Genomic DNA, 27,187 nt, shown 5'->3' with positions numbered 1-27,187 from the left:
ACCAGGGGTGGGCCACTGATACGCCAGAGATAGCACAGAGGAAGCCAGGAGACACAAGGCAAACTAGGACATCTTTCCCACCAGGACCCCACTCCTAGCATGCTATGGACACTGGGCAGGGATCTAGTGAAAATCATGGGTTCCCAGCTGAGATCCATATTCACATGCAACTCTGACCATACCAGCCTGGCCTCATGGTGCCACACCAAGAGTCCTAGGACAAGGATTATTATGGAAGAGGGCAGAGGGGACAGAGGGCACCCTGTCAGCAGCAGAGGTGGAGAGCAGACTACAGCCATGGCAGGAAGGAAGGACAGGATGGCAGGCCTGGATGCAGATAAGGTGCCAAGTCCCTGCTATGTATAAGGAAGGCCATGGTCCACCTCTATCAAGTGGGGGTGCCTAGACACACCGAATCAAACCTGCTCCTACGCTCTGTCACCAGGTAGCCCCCACAAGACCTAGCACAGCCTCACATACTTCCCAGGTATGAAGCTCTACCTAGTGAAAGTCACAACGAGGAAGCAAATAGGGGACAAGGATTGAAACTGTGTCCACATGCTGTCTCAGGGCCCAGATGACTGTGCCTGGGCACAGACCAGTGAAAGGTCTGGCCACAGGTAGAGCGCTCTGTAGCTAGAGTGGAGAGACCAGGCCATGGGGGAGTGGGGAAAGCTGACATCTAGGATAGCCTTGTGCCACATTTCTTAGGAATCCTATAATTGCTCCTCAGCATATCCTTATGGGATGAGCAGACTCTGGGGGTCTCAACAGCCCAGCCAAAGGCAACTTGACAGAGCCTTCACCCCACAGCCCAACACCCACTGCCAGGCCAGGCTCAGTGGCCAAGGTACAGTGCTTGACTTAAAGATCACCAGGACACACAGGGAGACGCACCACTCTTCAGCAAGGAGGGCAGTGGTAAGAGGACCACCACAACTCAGTCTACAAAGACAACAGCTCAAGCATCCCCAAGCCAGAGGACCAAGAGCCTGCCCCGAAGTTAGTTAGCTCCAGCCATGCTAACACCACCACCCCTCCCAAATGAGGAGTCAGACCTAGCGAGCATTATTAGTCTTTAACTTCACCAAGGTGATGTCATCAAGAGTGGCAAACACGTGCACTCCCATGCCAATTCTTGTGGAATAATTAATTATCACGGCCACGACAAACGTAAAATTGGAGGCCTCCAGCATGCTTGATAATTTATGCAAGATCCAAGGATTGCTGCGGCTGCCTTTCCCAGCGCCTAATTCAGCATTTTCTTTTTCCCTTATGAAAGCAGGACTCCAGATTTAACTGCTCCCACGCCCTTTAACAGTGTTTGCCGAAGTAAAATCAAACAGGCCAGCTGCACACCAGCAAGCAGTGCTGGCTCACAGACATGGAGACATGGGGCAGGGAGGGTCTTCCAAGCAGCACCACCAGCCACCACCAGAACACAGAAGGACCCAGACTGGCCAAAGCACCTGAAGGTTCCACTCCCTCAATCCGACCAGCTGCCCAGAAAACAGTCAGCTCTACTTGTAGAGAGGGAAACAGCCACCAGCACAGAGAACGGGGACCCAGGTGCCACAGGCTCTGAGCACAAGATGTGGCTACTCTCAGCACCCAATGGGAAATGGCTACACAATCTGGCCTCTCACCCAAGCCCCCAGATACTGAGCCTTTCTCTGTCAGGTACAGCAAACCGTCCCTGAGCACTTCAACCGTACCCTAGGCACCAGTGCACTCCCACAATCCTCTGCATAGCGTCTGCTGCCTCAGATGGGGGAGAGTGGCACACACCCTGCCATGGGGGGGGGGTCTTTCTGGGCTCCTGACCACAGCTCTCTGCCCCCCCCCACAATACAGAGCCCACACTAGGGCTGGATTATGAGAAGACAGCTAGCCAGCATGACCATGGGTTAGTGTCTACGTGTTAGGTCACAGGTCCTACCACAATCAAAAGGCCACTCCTGAGGCTCTGTGCTACCAGTCTGCGCTCTCGATGTCTGTACTCCTTCATCAGGGAGCTTCAAGGGAGTACAGGGGACCATCCAGCTCAAAGTGACCAGAAGACAGGTACCTATGAGGCTGCAGCTCACAGTAGTGCCATACTCCCAGAGAACTCGTGGCACTCTCAGGCGGCAGTCCTACTCCTGGTCTTCCCCAACTGCCCTAAGTGTCTCTGATGGGGAGAAAATGCTACTCTACCAAGACCCAAGTGCAAGGCAGCAATGTTCTGCTCTCTCTACACAGTGGCCCTTCAAGCACACTGCTACTGGCTCCACCCACCAGGCTCTCCACATCTTGAAAGGAAAGCTTACTGCTTCACCTGACAGGCTCAGCCCTGTCAGACACAGAATGCACAGGGTGTAGTGCTCTGACAGTGCTGAGCCTTGTGAGATCTTGAGGCCGCCCTGGTGAGAACAGCTCCTCCTGACAGGAACTCAGACACATGGCGTTGCACACCCTCCTGCCCACACACTGACCAGGCATTGCCAGTCTAGGAGGCAAGAATCCCTAGCACAGCAGGGTTTGCTAACTCAAAAGCAGCTCTGGTGTGAGGCAAGGGACTGGCTTTCAATATATGTGGTGACAGAATCACAGAGAATAGCCTTTACCCAGAAGGGTCTGCATAGGATCCTGCCCTGTGTGCCTCCTATGCAGTGGAGTAAGATCCACTCTTATGACTTGCACCAAAAGACTCAGTCATGTGCCAGGAGCAAACAGACAGTGTGAGGGAGACACAGCCTTAACTGCTTACCTGCTACAGTACCCTGGGAGGTGGGGGGAATGCAAACGCTACAATTTACACAATGCAAAAATGCAGCCATAAGAAAGAATGCCCATAACTGAGAAGTGACCTGAGAGCAGATAGCTTGGACGACTAATCACGGGAACACTGAAAGCACAGAACCCTGGACATGAGAGGGAAGAGCAGTCTAGAGGAGGACAGCATTATGGGCAAGGTGCCACATGCCTTTAATACCAGCATTCCGGGGACAGAAGTGGGAGGACTGCTGGAAGCTTGAGGCCAGCTTGGGACTACAGAGTGAGTTCCAGGCCAACCCAGGCTAGAGTGAGACCCTACCTTGGGGGGGGGGGGGGTCTCAAAAAAAAAAAGTAGACACAGAGTATTAGGGTGGAACTAGCCAGAGCAAGCAGGGCCTAGTCAAAGACAGGACAGGGATGGCTAAGGACTTCAAAGAGCAGGGCCTGTCCCAGGGTAGTATCTGATAAGATTAGGGAGGTTTGGTCAGGGAGAAGAGGAGTTTGGTTCATATATGAACAGGTCCTGGCCAAATGGGGTGAAGGCTTCACAAAGGGGGTGGGGCTTTTACAGAATCAAGTCTGACCAGGAAGAAAGTGGGCCTAGTCAGAGGCCAAAAAAAAAAAAAAAGGAGAGGAAGTGAAAGATACTTGGGAAAGGCTAAAGCAAGATAGCACAAGTTCAAGGCCCACTTGAGTTACAGAGTGAGTTCAAGGCTAGCCTGCGGAACCTGGTGAGATCCTATCTCAAATAAAAATCATGGGCAGCCAAGCGTGGTAGCGCATGCCTTTAATCTCAGCACTCGGGAGGCAGAGGTAGGAGGAGCGCCATGAACTCGAAGCCACCCTGAGACTACATAGTGAATTCCAGGTCAGCCTGGGCTACAATGAGACCCTACCTCGAAAAACCAAAAACAATTAAAAAAAAAAGTAGGGGCTGGAGAGATGGTTTAGTTATTAAGGCACTTGCCTGCAAAGCCAAAAGATCCAGGTTTGATTCCCCAGTACCCAAGTAAAGCCAGATGCACTAGGTAGTGCATGCATCTAGAATTCACTTGTCAGCTGGGAGGAGCTGCTGGAGGCAGAAGCAAAAGGCTCAGCACACCCCACAGTTGGCACCTGCTTAAAAGGACCCATACATGGGCTGAAGAGATGGTTAAGGCTCTTGTCTGCAAAGCCAAAGGATCCAGGTTCGATTTCCCCGGACCCATGTAAACCAGATGCACAAGGTGGTGCATGTGTCTGGAGTTTGTTTGCAGTGGCTAAAGGCCCTAACATGCCCATTCTCTCGCGCGCGCTCAATAAATTTTAATGAATGAATTAAAAACAGGGCTGGAGGAATAGTTTATCAGTTAAGGCACTTGCTTGCAAAGCCAAAGGACCCAGGTTCAATTGCCCAGGACCCACGTTAGCCAGATGTGCAAGGGTGCATGTGTCTGGAGTTCGTTTGCAGTGGCTGGAAGCCCTGGTATGCCCATTCTCACTCTCACCACCTCCCTTGACTCTAATAAATAAAAAAATAAAAATTAAAAAAAAAAAAAAACAGAGCTGGAGAGATGGTTTAGCGGTTAAGGCATTTGCCTGCAAAGCCAAAGGATCCCGGTTTGATTCCCCAGGACCAATGTAAGCAAGATGCACAAGGTGGCATATGCGTCTGGAATTCGTTTGCAGTGGCTAGAGGCCTTTCTGTGCCCATTATCTCTTTCTCAAGTACATAAAATATATTTTAAAAAATAGACCAGGCATGGTAGTGCATGCTTTTAATCCCAGCACTTGGGAGGCAGAGGTAGGAGGATCGCCATGAGTTCGAGGCCACCCTGAGAGTCCATAATGAATTCCAGGTCAACCTGGGCTAGAGCAAGACCCTACCTCAAAAAATCAAAAATAAATAAATATTTTTTTAAAAAAACATACACATTGGTGTGACAAACAGTACAAAGCCACAGCTAGAAGGAATCTGAACGGGCTTCCTGTGCCCAAAGCTGCTGGGCAAGCTGGCCCCACAGTGGTTGAGGAGGTAATTCTGAAAGGACCCATTTGCACCAGAAGAGTCTGCTGCAAGAGAAGGGGACAGCCAAGGACACAGGGACCTCTGAAGAGTCAAAGATGGGCCTTCATAGGCAGGCCCTGAAAGCTCAAGAGAACAAGCAGGCAGTGGCCCAAGAGTGTTTGCCTGTATAGACAGCAGGGGACAATGGATTGCTGTCCTACCACAATCTGCAGGAAGACTACCCAGAGACCAGGAAGAGCTGGATAGGGCTCTGGAGAGGTTGCCTTCATAGGGCCAGAGGCGAGATTGTAGGCTCAGTGCCCTAAAAGTACTATATGCTGGAAAGTCCTCAGCCCTCCAAGGGTGCCGGCCCCAGGATGGGAGCCAAGAAGAAGCTGACAGAGCTTGCACTAGGACAGCTCCCTGGGTACTTTCTTGGGAAACTCTGAATCTGAGAACGCATATCCATCCCAGTACACTCTCATCCCAGACAGGAGGGCAGGAGGGCAGGAAGACCTGGCACTGAGTAATTCCAGACAAGGAGCCAAGACCTTCACCCTTCAGTGAGATCTTGGATGACTGGACACTTTGCTTTTTGCCTATAAACAATTACAGTGGTTCCTTCATACCATGAGGCCACCATAATGGACTAAGAGTGGCTGGAGAGATGGCTTAGTGGTCAAGCACTTGCCTGTGAAGCCTAAGGACCCCGGTTCGAGGCTAGATTCTCCAGGACCCACGTTAGCCAGATGCACAAGGGGGCGCATGTGTCTAGAGTTCATTTGCAGTGGCTGGAGGCCCTGGCGAGCCCATTCCCCCCCTCCCTCTTTCTGTCGCTCTCAAATAAATAAATGAATAAAAATGGACTAAAAGATGAGTCTTGCCACATGCCAGAGAACACTAGACCAGAGGCAGATGGCTACTATGAAAGCCTGGGAGGCTGTAGGTCTTGGACTGGCCTACTGTCTGCAGGAGACCACTGTGAAAATTCACCTGGTCCTCCCTATTCAGCCCCATCAGCCCTCTAGCAAAGCTCAACCCCAAAAATACCACACAGGTGACTCATCTGCAAAGCTCAACTTCTAGGACAGGGTCAGGGATCTAACATGGAGGTACAGGAAGAGAAGGGCAGGTGACAACCACACATCCACCTTAAGCAGATGAAAGAGACCCCTGAGAAGGGATAACACCACAGCTTGCCCACCCACAGGGCTTCTTCCTTAGCCCTGGACAGCTGGCCCTTCCAAGGGACTATTACTTACTGGCACCAAGCAGCAACCCAACCCAGGGCTGCAGGTGGAGAGCTAGCCTGGCACATGCAGACTGAATAGCATCCTGTACACAGCCCAGGAAATCAAGCCACATGCAAGGCCTGGCATAAGGTGAGAGCTGGCCAAGTCTCTCAAGCCTCTGGCCCAAGGCAAAGCATCACACTGTGACTTTCGTGCTATATCCCCACAGGCTTCATCTCCTCTCCCCAGATGCCTTCTCCAGCAGTTGCCCGTGGGAGACAGAGCAAGCAGATCTCTGCTGTACAACCAGTACACACAGCTCCCTGCCCCTCAGGGCTTTCTCTAGGGGCTCCTACTCCACCACACAGTTGAAGTCTTACCCCAGGCCCAAGAACCTACAGTCCAAATAACTTTTGGAAGGGCTGGGGAGGCAGGGATAGGATGGAATACGATGGGATAGGATGAGAAGGGAAGGGAAGGGAGGTAACAAGTCAGGCTGGAACCTTCCTGTCACTCTCAGTCCCCAGGCGTGTAAGCAGCCTCACATCTGCTGAACAATGCAGTTTTGAATTCAATTAAAGTGATTATCCGTTGTGCCAAATAAATTGTGTACAGCATCTATCCTGCGGCACTTTACACCTCCAGGCTCATTATTCCCTAACTGTTTCCTCCTGTTTATGCGCTCTCAAATTAAATTGCTGATAATATGCGCCAAAATAAAAAATGAGCGCACCTTGTCCCAAGAAAATTGATTCTCCTTCCCCTGAACTGGCGATTGCCAGGTTTTATATACTCAGTTCCTGGTGATCATTAGTAATTCAATTTTCTTTTTATTAGCCCCCTTATCTGCTGAGCAATATAGTGGCAGGGCTGACCTCTTTCGCACGGGTAAATGTTTAAAATCTTTTCCCTGATTAATTTTGCCAGTTAAGAAAAAGAGGAGAAATGGCCCAGCTCTTAGCCATCACAATGAATAAAGCTTAATGTTGATTGTGATGGAATTTCTAATGCCAGGGAAATTGATTGAACGCAGCAATTACACTGCAAGAGTAACTCAAGGGAGATGGGATCACTTTCTCCTGGCCATAGCCTTTTGGTTATTTAAAACAATCCAATTTGCAAGGATAATTATGTATTAGTGTTTTATCTGCCACTTGAAATGAACAGGGGAGTTTCGATACTGGCCCAGCATTAGCAGGTTATTGCTGCAAATTACTTGATATCTGCTTTCTTTCACATAAAGAGGAAATTAGGCAATCAATTACCAGAAAAGGGTGGATGGAGGGATAAGAGGAGCAAGTGTGCCCTCTGCTGGCAGTTTGGCTGCATAGTAGGGCTGAGGTTAGGACTTCAGAGATACTGAGGGGGCTGGCAGCTGCCAGGACACCCCACTCCTGGGCACAGGTTTATACAGGACGGTCAGGTCCCTCCCTGGACACCGGGGTACTGGTGCAAAGAGATTATCAGGAACAAAGACAATCATCTGCTGGAGGGGAAACAAAAAGAGAAGACCCCAAGGAAGCAGATTAAGGAGGAGTCACTGCCCTCTAACTGTCCACTGGAGACCTTGCCTTCTAGCAGTCACACAAGCTTGGGTGCAGCACCCCAGCCTTGGAGCCCAAAACAGACCTGAACAGGGCCTGGAACATCATTCAGTTCTTGGGTGAACGGGGTTGAAGGAGACAGTGAGCTCTGCAAAAGAGAGCTGGGGAAGCCCCACACCAATTCCTATGGCAAGCTAGGTCCCCCCAGGCCCTAAGCCCAGAAAATTCTGGTCCTCATTCCAATCTCCTCCTACAGCAACCCACCCTAGTGGCCTCTGCCTACCTGGAGTTTCACAGTGGCAGTCTCTGGAGCCATACTGGGCATAGGCTCTGCATCTCATGTTCTAGGTACAGCTTCCTGTCCACTTGAAAGGTGAAGGACCCATCCTTGATCTCACATACAAGGCCCTTCATATCGGCTATCATAATTCGCCGCCTGCCCCAGCCTGCTGGGCATTCATGGGTCCAACACTACCATCTGATGATCTAAGGACAGTGGCACAAGCTTCTTCCCAGCTCCCTCTTCTGGTTTCCCAAGTTAACGTGAACTAACCCCTTTTCTTTACTGTGACCTGTAAGAACCTTATTCATGACCTCATGTCACACTCCAACTGGCTTTGATCCTTCCCTGATCCTGGATAGCACACTGGCTACAAGGTGTTCCTTCTTCTCCAGGTCCAACTGCTGCCTCCACCTGCAGAGGGAACTGAAAACTACTCTCCTCACTCAGGACTCCTCAGAACATGCCCAGTACCTGCCTAGTGCTGACCACCTTCCCTGTGGCCCACTATTCAGCCTCTATGTTCTCAGGACACCTTTATCTCCCAAAGGCAATTCTGCAGGCTGTTAACAAGAATTCAGGTAATCATCTGCCTCTAGCATGGGAATGGGGCTCAGCATCCCCAGGAGCAAGCATAAGGCCCCAAGGTGTCTAACATGGGCTTGGCAGAGAGGCAAGTGAGTGAATGTGAGAGGAATGCTTTTCCCCAGCAGGATCCCAATGCAGCCATCAGATGCATCTGTCTGAGATTACGAGGCCGCCATTTCCCGACCCTCCAGTGGCCCCTTCACACAGTGCCCCACCCAAGGCTATACCCCCTTGGCAAGTAGAGCTGGCAACTTCACAATACCCTCACTCCTCCCTGCCTGACTATACTCTGTGGAACTTGGGGTAGATGTGCCAGCCCCCAGTAAAAAATGGCTTTTGCCCTGGGCCTACAGAGGGCTCAGGCCAGTCATGTACACAAACAAGTGGGACTGACTTGTAGGATATCTGCAAGAGGCCCCACAGTTATTCCTCCAACCTTGCCAGACCTGGTGCCAGCAGATCTTCCAGCTCCTCTGCCCAAAGCTGAAGGCCTCAGCCTGTTCTCCCAACCAGCCACAGTGAGACCGGCCGTATCCAGGCCAACCCCCTCCACTCCTACCCAGCACATCTTCCACACACCCTTCTTCCCACAGGAAGACAGCACTGTGACCACAGAGGATGGCCTGACAGCCAGTGCTCTCCAGCCTTCTTTGTGCTTATGGTCCCAGCCCCAGCTATAGTCCTTTCAGCTCTCCACTTGGATCCCACACTTCACTTTCCATGGCCAGCCCCATGCAAGCACTCATATCTGGCACCACTCTCCCAAAGTGTATTCATGGACAATCTTCAAGGCCATGGCAAGTATGTAGACCCCAATGTCAATGCCCATTCAGACCGGATGGTCCCCAAGCACTCCACCCTCTAAAGATTTCACAAATCTGCCAATACCTTCCAGGTAGTCAAGGAGAAAAACAGAAGAAAGACAGAATTGGGTACACCCAGATACATCCTACTTTCTGGTAGCAACAGGTTAGCACCACCACCTGGTCCTAGACTCCTACACAGATTCTTGAGCATACAGCAGACTGAAGGTGGCTCCCTCAGTATCCTAGCAACAGCATTCTGTCCTCAGTGGGCCAGGCCCCACAACACGCACAAGGGCTCTCAGGACCTCACAAGGGTTTCCAGCTGCTCAGACAACCAAGAGACCAAGAAACCATGACTGAGCACCCCCACCCCTGCCAAGATTGGCTCAGGAAAGGAAGGGGATGCCTGTGGCAGGCTAAGGACAGAGGAGGAAAAGCCATGAGCTCTACACAGCACAAGGTCACCTCTTCTAGGAGGGATACAACAGGTACACACTGGTGGGCAAAAGGCCACCATACTCCTGCCCTGCCACATGTCCCACCCAGACCACTGTCCTGCACACATTAAATGGAGTCCCCAAAGACCAAGGCCCTCTGACAACATTGAGAAGGTGGTGAATGTTGTTCCTAGCCAGCCACAAGAGTGTAGTCCATTCCCAGAGCCCCTGCTCCCTAGTGTACCTTCCTTGCTGGAGAGGTGGGCACGGCTTGGTGGCAGGCCACACAGCCGGTGCCTGGAAATCTGCATCAGGCCCTTGTTGGGGGTCTTCCTCAGAATGGGGCTGCTCTTCCCCCGGAGGGCCTGTCTCCGTCGCTGGCTGAGGTGGATCTTGGTGGTGGCGGCTGAAGTGCTGTTCTTCTTGTCAGGAAGGCTATGGAGACAAAACAAAAGCAGTTACCAATAGGCTCACTGGATGGATCTGCCCAATGGCTTCCTTACCCAGACCCATGGGAGAAAAGGACCACAGGCAGACCAAGGCTGAGCTCAATGGGTTCCTTCTGACTCTGCCTTCCCCACCTAATCAGCACTGAGCTGACAGCTGCTCCACCCCCTATCCTCTCTGCAGGATACAGTACAAGGGCAGACCTGGAAAAAGACTAGGCCTCCCCAGGTAGATGAGAAGCAAACAGATCTCAATCCCTGAGCCCCTCCCAGGACATCACCGCCTCCCTAAGCCAGATGAGCTCTGTACAGGGCTACAGGTGCTAGGGAAGGATGCCAGCCCTGAGAAGGAGTGATCACTAGGTCTACATGCCACCATTTCCCAAGTCCACTTCTCCCAGACTCCTCCAAGCTCCTCCCACAATAGAGGAAGCCACCAGCATGGTGAGAGTAAAGCCATCCTCCAAGCACTGTGAGGAATGGGAATCCAGGCTAGGGAACTACAGACAGCTTCTGTCTGGGGTGTAAAGCCAGAGAGACTGAGCTTATGAAGTGCCAAAGATCTAGGTCAGACAGTAGGAAGAACTTCCTGAGGGGATTCATAGCCAGGAGGTGCCTTCTGGAATACTACAGGATACTGGCATCCTAGGTGGACCCTCTCCCCAACCAGCACAGCCACCACCCTTGCACTTAGCTGCTGACCTGATGGAAGTCTCTGAGCCTAGACCAAACACTCTAGGTATAACATCATCGTCACATCTCCCACAATCCTGCAAGGACAGGGAACTCAGCCAAGTGACATGCACTTATAAGGCAGTGGCTCAGCCTCACCTGGCCAGCAAGGGGATGGCTGGGATGGGTCACTAATCTGCTTCCTCTAGGATGATGACACCCAATGCCTCAGCATTCTTCAAAGGCGGCCACAGAATCCAATGCAGGGAAAGGCCAGCAGACTGCAGCAAACCAGCCCTGTCCACCACCCGCCGGACACAAATGGCGCAAAGACAGAGCAGGGAAGCCCAGGCAGCATTGCCCAGAGTCCCAGCCTACCACTGAGCACAGATGTACGGCCCACTGCTCCAGGTCAGATCAGCCTCCCGCTCCTGCTACTCACTGGGCAGACCCACGGAGCTGCTCTTTAAGCACCCGGCCTGGCATGCCATGTCCTTGAGTTCTGCCCATCTACAAAGGAAACTGCTCCCAATGAACTCCTGATTTCTCACCCACAGGAGAAAGGGTGGGCCTGCCAGCACCACCGGGGACAGGGCTCCATACTGCCTGCCTACCTGGAGCCCCAAACAAGTCCGTGAATCTTGGAGCCTCATCTTGAGCATTCACAGGACAACAGTACCTCCAGCCTCATACCTACTCAAAACATGACCATAACCACACACAAAGGCCCTAGCCCAGGCCCCACATCAACAGTGCTGGATACGCCCAACAGGAGCCTTCCTTTCCCTTGCGAATCAGCAGTGCTAGATACGCCCAACAGGAGCCTGCCTTTCCGCCCACAGACCAAGAAGGAAGCATGAGTTAAAACTACCATGACATGCACTCAACATTACACATGCACACAAGGTGGCTCATGCATCTGGAGTTTGATTACAGTGGCTTGAAGCCCTAGCACACCAACTCTCTCTCTTTTTCTCTTTCATAGAAAATATTAAAAAATAAAATATAGAAAAAAAATAAAATAAAATAAAATATAGGACTGGAAAGATGGCTTAGCAGTTAAGCGCTTGTCTGCGAAGCCTAAGGACCCTGGTTCAAGGCTCAATTCCCCAGGACCCACATAAGCTAGATGCATAAGGTGGTGCATGCATCTGGAATTTGTTTGCAGTGGCTGGAAGCCCTGACGTGCCCATTCTCTCTCTATCTGCCTCTTTCTCTCTGTCTGTTGCTCTCAAATAAATAAACAAAAAATAATAAAATAAAATAAAAAGAAATTTAAAAAAAAACTACGACACAGGCCTCAAGTCCCACAGCTCAGCAGCCACAAAGACCCTGCCAAGCCTCGCCCTGGCCCACCCACCCAGAGAGGACAGTGGGATGCACACCTGGTGCCACCCCGCCTCCGGATGATCTTGGTGCGACTCTTTACTTTGTAAGCTGACAGTGCATTCTCCCCAATGACAGGCTTCAAGCTGCTCAGTTCCACTGCTGGTCGGTCCCCTGGTGGGGACCTAGATGGGACAGGAGAGAGCTGAGAAGTGTGATCTTTGCTGCCAGCCTCTGACTGCCAACGGAAGGAGGAAGAGGAGGAGGCAGAGGGGCTAGAAGCTTTCCACTTGTACTTGCTGGGGGAGGGTCCAGGCTTGGAGGGCATGGTCAACTTCCCGGGCCCAGCCTCTAAGTCAACTCTGGGCTGTGGCTTCTCTGTCTTTCCAGCTGTGCCAAAAGAGGTCTTGTTCACACTCTCCGCGGCTGTTCTGGGACTGAGAGCCCTCCGAGTGGCCCGGGGGCTCTTTGCTGAGGCAGCCACCCATTTGTAGTTATTTTTCTGGAACTTGTTGGTTCGACAAGACACTAGCAGTGAGGTGTCATTGGCCTGCCTGATCTCTGAGGCTGGTCTGGCTGAAGGCACCAATGTGCTTGAGGGAGCTGGCTGATGTGTGTGGCTAGCATTTTCTATCTTGTCCCCAAGGAGCTGATGAGCACAGCTGGCAGTAAAATGAGGACCAACCTTCGTGCCCAGGGCCAAACCAGTGTGAGAGGATGGAATAGACGATGGGAAGTGTGCCTTGATGGCAATTTCAGTCTCACTGACTGAATGTCGGGGCTCTCGGAAGCTGTCACTCACCTTTCCCACAGATTTCACTACTCGGGGCTTGCCAGGCTCCTTCTGGCAGACAAGAAGGGAGTCCTCCACACTGTAGCCTGTTTTGGCTTTTCCTGACCTTGCGGGATGCAGCTGCCCACCCAAGGGCTCACCCTCATTTCCTTGGAGTCTCTGATCCCTCCTAGAGGAGTCATCATATTCTTCCACAGAGCCCTGCTGAACCCCTGAAGCAGTGGAGAAGACAGACTGTGGTGGTGGTTTAATTTTGATGACCATGTTCTGATCTGGATTGAGCTGGACCTGTCTCTCAATGACATACTGCTGGGAGTCAGGGCCTTGGCTGCCCCCAGTCGTAAGGGGTGACCCAGCAGTATGATCAGTAGCTGGGCTAGAGGTTCCTAGGGGCCGATTCACAAGAGAATACTTCTTGCGCCATGAGGGCCCCTGATGTGAGGAGAAACCTCGCCGACTTGGTCGAGGGTAGCGGGCACCAAAGGTCCTGCCACCATGGTAAACGGGAGGCTGCCACCGGGAAGTAGCTGAGGTGCCCGGGGCTGGAGCACTGCCATGGAGGTTTTTGTAGTCGTTGATTAGTCCTGAGAAGACAGAACCACAGGCTTAGTTAACAGGAAGGTGTGAACAGAAACTGCAACAATCCAGTCTACCCTTGCCCAACAACCCAGACTCCACAACAATCCTGAGTTCCTGCTGGCTTCAGAGGGACAGCCCCAGGGCATGAGGACCACTGGTAGTTCAGCCTGAGTTCCGCAAGGTTTCCCACACCAGTCCACCTTCAATCCAGTTCTGCCTGATTATCCTGAAAACTCAGCCCTCCAGTATGATCGTTTCGACTTCAGAGGTCAAGTCAGGTACCAGCAGTCCTCTGGCTTGCCCACAGATGGAAAGGATGTAGGACTGCACCTCAGTTATCTCCAGAACTCACACCTCTGGCACCCAGTGCTTGACAGCAGAACAAAACAGGGCACACACAGGCTGGCGACCTACCAGATGTGACCATCTCCTAGAGAAGAGGCCTGACACCATACAGGGCTGTCCAAGGAAGCCATTCATGGCTGCTCTGGACCAGGAGGGAAGACATACTCTGTCTCCAGTTACCAACACCTCCACCACAGGTCCTGTTCTACTCTCTGAAGGCCACGTCCACCCCTGGTTACCCAAGAAGTGGCGCAAAGCAGGAGGCGAACCTCCTGGACTTTCCCCCACCCACGGTTTCCAGCCTTAAGTCTCCTTTGTAGGGAGAACTTAGAAAAGGATGTTTAACGCGTACAAAGCCCCACTCGGGCCTAAGGCTTGCATGCAGAGGCCTGTATGGAGGGAGAGACGGCCAACGGCGGCGGGTGAGAACCAAGCTCCGAGCAGGCCGCGCCGCGCCGTCGGCAGGGCGAACAGACACCAAGCCGGGCCGGTCCCCGTCCCGGTCCCGGTCCCGGAGCGACAGCAGCCCGGGCCTGCTCACTCGCCACCGGAGCCGGGCCGAGGATGTGTCACCCGCGGGCGGACTTGGAAGCCCGACGGCCGCGCCCCGCCCAGGCCCTCGGACGCCGCCCGGGCCGACCGTGCGGAATCGGTCGAGCGCCGCTCGGGGCAGGATCCGCGGCGAGAACCGGGTAGACGACGACGCGCGACCCGGCCGCGGGCGCCTCACCCTGCAGGAGGCGGATCTGCCGCCGCAGCTGCTCCTTCTCCTCCATCTCCACAGTCCGCGACGTCCGGCCAGGCCCCCTTGCGTCATCACCGCGCGACTGTGTCCCGAGGGCGGGGCCGGAACCACCGAGCCGGGGTCGAGACTGCGCAAGGCCCGCCTGGGCGTGGGCCGGGGCGCGGGACGTGCGGTCGCCCGGCAACGCCGCGGGGCGCACGCGCAGAGAGGTGCGTGGCCTCATCCGAAAGCGTCCTGCGTCCTGGCAGCGGGTGAGGTCGTGCGCTGCGGGCCAGGGAGACCTGTGGGAATCGGGTACGTGACAGTTGCCCTGGAGCCGGGAAACCCTGTTGACGCCCTCACTGCGGCCGGAGAACAGCCTGGGACGTGTTGAACCAGACTTCCGTTTGCGGGTGCAGTCTGGCGTAAGGCGAGAAAGGTCCTAAGTGGGAACGTAAAGACTGCAACCTGGCGTGACAGTCTGGAGGCTCCTCAAACCTTTACAACTAGATTTGCCCTGTGATCCCGCGATACCGTTCGGATTTACACCAAAGAATAGAAAGCACCGGTGCTAATTTGTTTGTACACCATTATTCACAGATGGAAGCAACTGAAGTGTCCCCAACAGGAATGGATAAGCAAAATGCCGTGTACACGCAACAGACTATTAATGGGGTTTTGTTTGTGGTACTAGGCCTCGGGCAGGTTGAGCAACTATTTATATTTTATTGATTGATTAATTTTTGAATACGTGTGTGTGTGTGTGTGTGTGTGTGTGATGTGCTTCTGAGTGTGGAAACCAGAAGTCAACGTTGGATGTTTTCCTCAATCAACAGGGCATCTTGCTGAGCCTGTAGTTCACCGATTCAGCTACACAAGCTAGCCCATGAGCTCCCGGAATTCCTTGTGTCAGCCTCCTCAGCACTGGGATTACAGCATGCACAACCACGCCTAGCATTCCACATGGGCCCTGGGACCCTCATGCTTGCTCACGAAGTCATCTCCCCAGCCCTTATCTGTCACTCCCTAAACACGTTCATTGATGTTTTACAGGCCAGAATCGAGGCTCAGCTGGCTGGGCAAGTCTGTAACACCAGCACTTGGGAGGCAGAGGCAAGAGGGTCAGGAATTTAAGGTTATCCTTGGCCATATAACAAGTTCAAGGCTAGCATACACAACATGAGACACTCTTCCAAAGAGACAAAAAAAAAAAAAAAAAACACTTTTTTTTATTTTGTTTGTTTTTGTTTTTCGAGGTAGGGTCTCCCACAGGTCTCCCTGTAGCTAAGGCTGACCTGGAATTCACTATGTACTCTCAGGGTGGCCTTGAACTCTCAGCAATCCTCTTACCTCTGCCTCCCGAGTGCTGGGATTGAAGGCGTGCGCCACCACTGGTTTGTTTGTTTTTTTGAGGCAGGTTCTTAGTCTAGTGCAGGCTGATCTGTAATTCTGTAGTCCCAGGCTATCCTCTAACACAGTGATCCTCCCACCTCTCCCTACCAAGTGTCGGGATTAAAGACATGTGCCACCATGCCTGGCTTTAAAAAAAAAAAAAAAGTCTAACATAGTGGCACATACCTTTAAACCCAGCACTCAGGAGGCATAGATAAGAGGATTGCTGAGTTCAAGGCCAGCCTGAGACCACATAGTGAATTCCAGGTCAGCCTGAGCTAAAGCAAGACCTACCGTAAAAAAAGGGGGGTACTGGAGAGATGGCTTAGCAGTTAAGGCATTTGCCTGCAAAGCTAAAGGACCAGGTTTGATTCCACAGGACCCACGTAAGCCCGATGCACAAGGGGGCACATGCTTCTGGAGTTCGTTTGCAATGGCTACAGGCCCTGGTGCACTCATTCTCTCTGTCTCTTTTCTCTGCTTCTCGCTTTTTATTTGCAAATAAATAGAAATATTTTTTGATTTTTTAATAAATAGTTTTATTTATTTTTATTTATTGCTTTGAGAGTGACAGAGAGAGAGAGAGAGATTGAAAATGGGTGTTCTAGGGATTCCAGCCACTGCAAATGAACTCCAGACGTGTGCACCCCCAGTGCATCTGGCTAGCATGGGTCCAGGAGAATCGAGCCTCGAACCGGATTCCTTAGGCTTCACAGGCAAGTGCTTAACTGCTAAGCCATCTCTCCAGCCCAGATAAATCATATATATATAGTTTTTTAAAAAAAAAAAGGGGGGGAAAGAAAGAAAAAGCCTAGCATGCATAAAGCCCTGGGTCCAACCCCCAGCACTGCAGAAACTTAAAGGAAGGTAGGAGAAGTATAAAGCCATCCTTGGCTACATAGCAAATTCAAGGCCACCCTAGGCTACATGAGACCCTGTTAAATGATAAATTTTCTAATGTGTGCTATAAGGTAAATGAATTTAAAAACTCAGTGCTAGATAAAATGGGCCAGTCACAAAAGGACAAATATGTGATCCCACTTGTAAGAAATACCTCAATGGGCTGGCGAGATGGCTTAGCAGTTAAGCGCTTGCCTGAGAAGCCTAAGGACCCCGGTTCGAGGCTCAGTTCCCCAGGTCCCACGTTAGCCAGATGCACAAAGGGGCGCACACGTCTGGAGTTCGTTTGCAGAGGCTGGAAGCCCTGGTGCACCCATTCTCTCTCTCCCCCTCTATCTGTCTTTATCTCTGTGTCTGTTGCTCTCAAATAAATAAATAAATAATTTAAAAAAATTTTAAAAAGAAATATCTCAAGTACGCAAATTCTTAGAGACAGAAAGTAAATTAAAGATTATCAGGGATTGATCACTTTTATTTAATATAGTTTTGGAAGTCTTAGCCATAGCAATAAGGCAAGAGACACACATAAAAGGGATACAAGTTGGAAAGGAAGAGATCAAGTTATCATTATTTGCAGATGACATGATTCTATACATAAAGGACCCTAAAAACTCTACTAGCAAACTGTTAGAGCTGATCAAAACCTACAGCCATGTAGCAGGATACAAAATAAATACACAGAAATCAGCAGCCTTCATATATGCTAACAACAAACACACAGAGGATGAAATCAGAGAATCACTCCCATTCACAATTGCATCAAAAAAAATAATAAAGTACCTTGGAACAAACCTAACCAAGGAAGTAAAGAATCTCTACAATGAGAACTTTAAAACACTAAAGCAAGAAATTGCAGAAGACACTAGAAAGTGGAAAAACATCCCCTGTTCCTGGATTGGAAGAATCAATATTGTGAAAATAGCAATCTTACCAAAAGCAATCTACACATTTAATGCAATCCCTATCAAAATTCCAAAAGCATTCTTCATGGAAATAGAAAAAACAATCCAAAAATTCATTTGGAATCACAAAAAACCTCGGATATCTAAAATAATACTGAGCAACAAAAATAAGGCTGGTGGTATCACCATACCTGATTTTAACCTATACTACAGAGCCATAGTAACAAAAACAGTGTGGTACTGGCACAAAAACAGACATGTAGATCATTGGAACAGAATAGAGGACCCAGATGTAAGCCCAAGTAGCTATAGCCACCTGATATTCGATAAAAATGCCCAAAATACTCATTGGAGAAAAGACAGCCTCTGCAGCAAATGGTGTTGGGAAAACTGGATATATATCTGCAGAAGGATGAAAATAGATTCTTCTCTCTCACCATGCACAAGAATTAAGTCCAAATGGATTAAAGACCTTAACATCAGACCTGAAAGTCTGAAACTGCTAGAGGAAAAAGTAGGGGAAACCCTTCAACATGTTGGTCTTGGCAAAGACTTTCTGAATACAACCCCAATTGCTCAGGCAATAAAACCACAGATTAATCACTGGGACCTCATGAAATTTACAAATATTTTGCTCTGCAAAGGACACAATGAGAAAAGCAAAGAGGCAACCTACAGAATGGGAAAAAAATCTTCACCAGCTATATATCTGATAGAGGATTAATATCTAGGATATACAAAGAACTCAAAAAGTTAAATAATAAGGACTCAAACAAGCCAATCAAAAAATGGGCTATGGAGCTAAATAGAGCATTCTTAAAGGAAAAAATATGAATGGCATATAAGCATCTAAAAAAATGTTCCACCTCACTAGCCATCAGGGAAATGCAGATTAAAACTACATTGAGATTCCATCTCACTCCTGTCAGATTGACCACCATCATGAAAACAAATGATCATAAATGTTGGCGGGGATGTGGAAAAAGAGGAACCCTTCTACATTGCTGGTGGGAATGAAATCTGGTCCAGCCATTGTGGAAATCAGTGTGGAGGTTCCTAAAACAGCTAAAGATTGATCTACCATATGAGCCAGCTATAGCACTCCTAGGCATATATCCAAAGGACTCATCTCATTTCCTTAGAAATACGTGCTCATCCATGTTTATTGCTGCTCAGTTTATAATAGCTAGGAAATGGAACCAGCCTAAATGTCCCTCAACTGATGAGTGGATAATGAAGATGTGGCACATTTATACAATGGAGTTCTACTCAGCGGTAAAGAAAAATGAAGTTATGAAATTTGCAGAAAAATGGATGGACCTGGAAAGGATTATACTAAGTGAGGTAACCCAGGCCCAGAAAGCCAAGTGCCACATGTTCTCTCTCATATGTGGATCCTAGCTACAGATGATTGGGCTTCTGCATGAGAATGAAAATACTTAGTAGCAGAGGCAAGTAAGTTAAAAAGTATACATAAAGGGAAGAGAAAGGAAGGGAGGAGGGTACTTAATAGGTTGATATTGTATATATGTAAGTACAATGATTGTGATAGGGAGGTAATATGATGGAGAATGGAATTTCAAAGGGGAAAGTGTGGGGGGTGGGGAGGGAGGGAATTACCATGGGATTTTGTTATATAATCATGGAAAATGCAAATAAAAATTTAAAAATTTTTTTAAAAAAGATTATCAGGGATTGAGATGAAGTAATGAGAACTGCTTAACAAGTAGTTTCTGTTCAGAGTGGTTTGGGGAATGGTGGTAATGGTTACACAACATTGTGACAGTTTCACTGAATTATACACTTAGAAGTAACTAAAATGAAAACGTTTGCACTGTATGTATTTTGCTACAGTTAAAATGGCGGGGGGGGGGGGGGGGAGTGCCAGGCATGGTGGTGCAACCCTTTGATCCTAGCACTGAGGAAGCAGAGGTAAGGCTCACCCCCTCACTTACAAGTTGTAAGCCTACTGTAATGGGGATGTCTGAAATAAGAGTGAACAGGACACGAAGTGTGTGTTTCTAGGAATAACAGAGCCCAAGTAAGCATATGTGAATATGCGGAGGTAGGACAACCTCCAGGAGTGCAAAGCCAGCTGATAGACCAGGAGACCCTGCCTCAAATATAAACATTCAGAGACCTAAACATCTTAGAGAAAGTTTGAGTTCAGTAACTTGGACTGTCACTTACCATTGTCATTGATGATGTTTATGAGTCAACATTCTGAAATGTGCACGGATGTTGGTGCAGGATTCTTGAAAGAGAGGCAGAATTCCATACAAAGATCAGTGTTTTATCTCTACCTGGTGACACCGGCAGTAGGACTCTTACTTGTAGGTTGAAACCCAATCACATAGGTTTTCCAATTTCTTTGTTGTCTCTTCTGAATATTTATTTATTTGTTTACTTTCTATCAGAAGAAAATTCATAAGTATGCACAACATGTATTTACTGTTGTGCCCCCTCTCTTACTACCTTCTCTTCCACACATTTTCGTGAGCATTGGAGATTTTGTTTTCTTTCTATTTTAATATTGAGTTCTTAGCAGCTTCAAGAAATATGCTTCAGTGAGTTTTGTATGTCTATAGGTGTAAGTTTACTTCATGTATATGTGTGTGTGTATATGTGTGTGCACACACACACACACACACACACACACACACAACTTCTATATTACAGACAACAAACCATGGTATTTTCTTCTCCTCTCCTCCCCCACTTTCTTCTTCATAACTCTGCTCTCTGTCACGTCCTCTCCCTCTCTCCATTAGTCAGTCTCTCTTTTAATTTGATGTCATAATCTTTTTCTCCTATTATGAGGATCTTGTGTGGGTATTGCTAGGCACTGCGAGGTCTTGGATATCGAGGCCAAATTCTGTCTGGACAGTTGTATGTAGGGAGTAGTACCCTTCTTTGGCTCTGACATTCTTTCCACCACCTCTTTCACAATGGACCCTGAGCCTTGGAGGGTATGAGATGTTTCAGTGCTGGACACGCCTCCATCACTTCTTCTCTGCACTATGCTGCCTTTTGGATCATCCCAGTGGTCATTGCCATCTGAAAAGAGAAACTTCTCTAACCAGAAGTGAGAGTAGCATTAATATATGAGTATGAACATTAAGTGTAGTGATTTCAGGGCAATTTGGTGAGAGTAATTTATGCATTTATCGAGACAAAGGCAGGCTTTATACCGCTAAGGCTCATGACCTCCCCTGCCATAAGCTTTTGATTAGGTTTTCAGTACCAGGCATGTATTCCCTCCCATAGAGTGGGCCTTCAGTCCAATTAAGAGAGCAGTTGGTTTCCCCCAGAGCAGACATGCCACTATTGCACTTGTTCAGCCATTTGGCCTGTCTGGCCAAACTTGAGGTTTCCAGTGTCCACTGTTTTCATTGCTGATGACTTCTGTCTCCCATAAGGGGATGTCTGAAATATGAGTGACCAGGACTCAAAGTGTGTGTTTCTCTAGGAATAACACAGCCCAACTAAGCATATGTTCATAGGTTGAGGAAGTACAGCCTCCAGGTGTGCAAAGCCAGCTGATAAGCCATGATACCCTGCCACTGATTAAAAGACTCAGAGATTTAAATATCATAAGTTTGAGTTCACTTACTTGGACTGCTCACTTGTCATTGATGATGATTATGAGTCAGCTTTTCTGAAATGTGCCCAGATATTGGTGCAGGAATCTGGAAAGAGAGGCAGAATTCCACCACATGCAGGTAGCAGTCAACCACAGTATGTGGTGTCAATTCTGTTTGTGTATCACTGGAGGCAGTGGGATTTTACACTTAAATCCACTGTCATGGATTCTGTACATTTCAGCCCACTTGTTTCCCATTTAAATGGCACCATACCATTGTGTGTTATGTAATAATTCAAAATTACTAGACACAATCCAGGCTAGGGATACCACAAACACAGCTGTCATTCTTTGGTTATCAGATGTACTTGTTCACAATTTGATTTCAGGAAAAGTAGGCACAACCCTGAGAAGTATCAATGTCAGTATTAATCCCTTGTATGGTCCTTGCATAGTAAGTACCACTTAGCATGCTTTTTATCTATGTTGAAAGAACTCTTCAATATGATGCCATCCTATCAACTGAAGATATTTGAGAGAGTCAAAGAGAGAGGAAGAGGGAGAGAGAAAGAGAACTGTCTCATTAGGCCATGGCCTCTGCAAATGAACTCTAGACGCATGCACCACCTTGGGCATCTGGCTTACGTGTATCCTGGGGAATCAAACTGATGTCCTTTGGCTTTTCATGCAACTGCATTAACCGCTAGCCAATCTCTCCAGCCCAGTTCTCTGTATTTGTAATGTATATTGAGTACTTTCCTCAGAAGAACATAATTGATGTTTTTTTAAATTATTTTGTTCATTTTTATTTATTTATTTAGTTGAAAGTGACAGAGAGAGAAAGAGGCAGATAGGGAGAGAGAGAGAGAGAGAGAGAGAGAAAATGAGCATGCCAGGGCTTCCAGCCATGGCAAACGAACTCCAGATGCATGCACCCCCTTGTGCATCTGGCTAACATGGGTCCTGGAGAATCGAGTCTCTAACCAGTGTCCTTAGGCTTCACAGGCAAGTGCTTAACCGCTAAACCATCTTTCCAGCCATAATTGATGTTTTTTAAAGTGATGTATAATAGTTTTTTTAAAAACAAATCGTAATACTTAGGCTATTTTAGGTGAAAGCTTCAGTCAGTTTCCATCATAATTTCCTGTATTTATTTTTGTTTTTTTTTATTTTATTTACTATTTCAGATACCAAGAGGCATTAAAAATAGGCAGACAGACACAGTCAGTGAGAGAGATGAATGGGCATGCAAGGCCCTGCAACCATTGCAAATGAACTGCAGATGCATGTGCCACCTTGAGCATTGGAGATTTTGTTTTCTGTCTATTTTAATATTGAGTTCTTAGAAGCTTCTGCATTTTGCATACATGGGTCCTGGGGATTCCAACCAAAGTCCATTGGCTTTGTTGGCAAATGCCTTAACTGATAAGCAATCTTTCCAGTCCCTATTTTGGGTTTTTCAAGGTAGGGTCACACTCTAGCCCAGAGTGAATGGGATCTCACTATAAAATATTAGGCTAGCGTTGAACTCATAGCTAACTGTCTATAAAGGCAATTGCAAGGCCTTGGGTTTGACACCAAAAACAAAAAAAAGTAGAGCCACGTGTGGTGTTGTGTGCCTGAATCTCAGCTACTCAGGAGGCTGAGGCAGGAAGTACTACAGTTCAGAGCTAGCTTGGGCAACATGGTAAAATCATTAAAAAAAAAAAAAAAAGACAATGGGGGCTGGAGAGATGGCTTGGCAGTTAAGGCACTTGCCTGCAAAGCCAAAGGATCCAGGTTTGATTCCCAGTACCACGTAAACCAAATACACAAGGTAACATATGTGAATGTAGTTTGTTTGCAGCGGCTAGAGGCCCTGTCATGCCCATTCTTTCTCATCTGCCTCTTCCTCTCATCTCTCTCAAATAAATAAATAAAACCAAAGTATATCTACACAGACCTGCACAATAAATAATGTTAAAGGAAACTTCTTCAGGCTGAAGATGGCACAATATAAGAACTCAGCACTACAAGAAAGACTACAGTATATGGAACTATGCTAACAAGTATAAAAACATTTTTGTGGGATGAAGAGATGCTTAGTTGTTAAAATGCTTGCCTGTGAAGCCTAAGGACCCATGTTCAACTCCCCAACCCACATAAGCCAAATGCACAAGGTGGCACATACAAGGAAAGTGTCAGAGAAAAGCAAAAGAGAACACCAGACTTGATCTCTACAGACAGACTCTTTATTGAGAGAAACAGTGAGGGGCCTCAGCTTTCCTGTGGGATGAAGGCTGAAGCACTGGGCCAGGCTGGGCTGCAAGCTTATAGGGAGGATCCTAAGAAAAACAGACTGAACCAGGTGCAGTTGATAAGGAACTTGTAGCTGTTGTGTCCTTGCTCAGAATAGGCTTATTCAGCCAGGAATGTCTAAGGGAGGATACTCAGATGGTCTCTGGTCCTTCAAGGCCATCTAGACTAAGGGGAGTACATCAATCAGGGAAGGTGTCAAACTTAGTGAGGCCAAATACCTCTGTTGCTGCTTTACTGCCTGAGAGCTTTAGGGATAGTTATTAACTCTTTAATTCTCTTTGATTTTCAGGGAAGGCTACTAACCCTTCAGAAAGTTGAGTCCTTGGGCTTTGCAGGCAAGCACCTTAACCGCTAAGCCATCTCTCCAGGCCACTATTCCTTTTGTTTGTTTGTTTTATTTTTCAAGGTAGGGTCTCACTCTGGCCCAGGCTGACTTGGAATTCACTATGTAGTCTCAGGGTGGCCTCAAACTCTTGGCGATCCTCCTACCTCTGCCTCCCAAGTGCTGGGATTAAAGGTGTGCACACGACGCCCAACTCTAAGATTCCTTTTTGAAGAATCTTTGTAATTTGGGTTGAATTTTATCTCCTTTCTCCAGAACTGCATTTCTAACAGGCACTTGAGATGGCATGAGCTCATCTTTCAGTCTTCCACCTACTAAGTCCTGAACAAAACTCAAGAACCCTTCCTACTAGAAAACAAGTGTCATCCCCAAAGTAATGCCTGGCTTCTGGCAGTCATGGTTTTCAACACAGTGACCAAGACCCGGAACATGGGAAAGTTCTGTGTCCTCTCAACCACCTAGCTCGCCCAGGGACAAGGAGCCCAAAATTAGATAGCATGGGGAGAGTGTGCTAGGGCGAGGAACATGGGGGGGGGGGACCTGAATTACCTGCAGGAAGTGGGGCCTCCCACCCCTCCACATTTCCTCAGGAGAGGGCTGTGAGCCTGGGTGGCCAACAGCTGTTGGGCAAGTTTCTGGTATTTCCTCACCTTCAGTGCTGTGTGCCCTTCTGCCATCAACACCCCTTCTGGCCTCTCGCACACCTGTGAATCACCAACCACCACCCACACCTATTTCCAGCTGCCAGCCTAGTGCTACTGCCCAAAGAAAACCATGCACCCTGGGGAAAGATGACAGGGGTGGACCTGAAGGATCCAAATGCTGGTGGAAGGCTGGGGCAACTTCCCCTCACACCCAGAGGTCTGATGTGACCAGCACCCACATGGTGCTCACCCTGAGTCTGAACTCTGATCTAGTCCTGAGCACTCCATCCCACAGCCCTTAGCTTGCACTACCTGCCCTGGTTCTTGTGGCCAGGAGTGTTGGTCACTGCTGTTCCCAGTGGCGCTGGGCTCAATGCCAATCTCTGCTGGCTGCATCTGCTCAGTGAGCTCCCTCTCAGAGCCCAGCCCAGTTACACTGATTTATCCCTGTTCTCCCAGAAGTCCCCCACCCCCCGCCAGGCTTCCAGGCCACCCAAGAGGTGGGTTCCTTGGCTTTGAACCCAGAGGACCCATCCAAATTTTGATCAGTGTGGCCTCAGCCCCTGCAAGCTGAAAGGTGAAGCATTCCTATCACACAGGGAAGCTGTGAGGAGCAGCAACATGCCCCCATAATCCCTGGTCTCCAGAGGAACTGGGGGGCTCAAACTGTGCATGGGACCAAAGGAGGGGTGGGGGGCAGGTCCTCCCTGTGTGTAGACATACATCCTGTCCTCTCAGGCTAACATTCCTCGGCCTCCAATCAGGAGCCACCAAGCCCAGGACCTCTTGTAGGCTATTGTTGAAGAACTGAAAATATGCATGCATAATTGCACCAGCAATGTCCCATCCAGGCCAGGGTCTAGCTGGAAGCCTTGGCCACTCCACCACCTCCTCAGTTTTGCCCTGCAGGTGGCACCTACCTAGCCCCACTGCCTCAGACAAGAGACCTGCCACCTCCACCCTCACCCCCACCCCAGTAGCTAGTGCTTTTACAAAAGTAAATCACAGGACTGGAGGGATAGCTCAGTGGTTAAGTCACTTGCCTGTAAAGCCTAATGACATGGGTTTGATTCCCCAGTACCCACATACAGCCAGATGCACAGGCTGTCTTCTCTCTCTCTCTCTCCTTACAAATAATTGTTGTTGTTGTTTTTTTAAAGGAAGAAAAAGAAAAGTAAAGCAGGGTTCATCACAGCCTGCTGAAAACCCACAACCAAGTTTGGTCCAGCCTGCACTCAGGAGGCCACTGCCCACTGCCCTTGGATGAGAGCTGAGCCAGCCAGAGAGATGGAGATAGAGAGCAAGAGCATTGGTGACAGCAAAACTGAACAGGGCTGATGGAGGCCAGGGTTGCTCGAGGAGGAGGACCAAGCTGAGCTTGAGGAGGGAGCATGTGAGCTGGAGGCACCTTCCTGCAGTGGGTAGCCCTGGCTTGGCACAGCCACACAGCCTGACACACACAAGCACATGCCCATATACACATGCACACACAAATGCCCGGACGCTTTAAGGTATGCAGATGCACATGTACTAATATAGGATCATGAACATATGAACTTACACATGCAAACTCATGAGCACATGTGCATACACGTGTATCAACATAATATACATGAATGCAAAAGCAGGCATGGTGGCGCACACCTTTAATCCCAGCACTCGGGAGGCAGAGGTAGGAGGATTGCCATAAGTTCTAGGCTTCCCTGAGACCACATAGTGAATTCCAGGTCAGCCTGAGCTAGAGTGAGACTCTACCTCAAAAACCCAAAATATATTATACATGAACACAAGCCCATATACATACACATGTGTAAAAACACACTTGGGAGCTGGAGAGATGGCTCAGTGATTAAAGGCAATTGCCCGCAAAGCCTGACAGCCTGAGTTCAATTCCCCAGTACCCACGTAAAACCAGATGTACAATGTGGCTCATGCATCTGGGGTGTCACACCTTTAATCCCAGCACTCAGGAGGCCTAGGTAGGAAGATTGCTGCGAGTTCAAGGTCAGCCTAGGCTAGAGTGAGACCCTATCTCAGAAAACCAAAGTAACAAAAATTAAATTAAAATACAATTAAACATACAGACACTTGGCCCTTACCTCCTGCAGCCTCCCACTACCACAAGCGAGAACACAGGCTCATGACCACCAAATGGGTTCCAGGGCTCCATTTGAGCTGGGAGCACACCCATTACCCCAAGGACCTTGCCCATGGAGCTAGTTCTAAGCGTCTGGAGAAACGAGGTCATTTCCCTTTGCATAGTGAATTTCAGGTCAGCCAGGGCTAGAGCAAGACCCTACCTCAAAAAAAGACAAAATAAAAAGGCTGGAGGGATGGCTTGGCAGTTAAGATCTTTGCCTGCAAAGCCAAAGGACCTGCGTTTGATTCCCCAGGATCCACATTAGCCAGATGCACAAGGGGGCACACATGTCTGGAGTTCATTTGCCGTGGCTGGAGGCCCAGGCATACCCATTTTCCCCCCCCCCTCTCTCTGTCTCTCTCTCTCTGTCTCTCTCTCTGTCTCTCTCTCTCTCTCTCTCTCTCTGTCTTCCTCTTTCTCTGTTAAATAAGTAAATAAAAACCAAACAAAAAATAAGAATAAAATGCAG

General features: G+C 48.9%; 1 protein-coding gene across 2 annotated transcripts in view; it reads right to left on the bottom strand.

Moving 5' to 3' along the window:
* Nucleotides 1-14,648, bottom strand: part of Zc3h3 (zinc finger CCCH-type containing 3) — a 138,317-nt gene extending 123,669 nt beyond the window's left edge. The window contains exons 1-3 of one of the 2 annotated variants that reach the window (XM_004656380.3): nt 14,523-14,648; nt 12,135-13,452; nt 9,876-10,066 (exon numbers count right to left, since the gene is read on the bottom strand). In XM_004656380.3, coding sequence (XP_004656437.1) covers nt 9,876-10,066; nt 12,135-13,452; nt 14,523-14,568 — 1,555 coding nt within the window. In that variant the 5' untranslated portion in view covers nt 14,569-14,648. Of the gene's footprint in view, nt 1-9,875; nt 10,067-12,134; nt 13,453-13,861; nt 13,994-14,522 lie in introns of those variants that run through there. The other variant, XM_045144090.1, reaches the window with a different exon arrangement.
* Nucleotides 14,649-27,187: the final 12,539 nt, after the last annotated feature.

Source organism: Jaculus jaculus, chromosome 2, assembly GCF_020740685.1.
Source record: "Jaculus jaculus isolate mJacJac1 chromosome 2, mJacJac1.mat.Y.cur, whole genome shotgun sequence".
NCBI lineage: Eukaryota > Metazoa > Chordata > Mammalia > Rodentia > Dipodidae > Jaculus > Jaculus jaculus.
The sequence above is the reverse complement of the archived record's forward strand: the minus strand, read 5'-3'. Positions and strand labels throughout refer to the sequence as shown.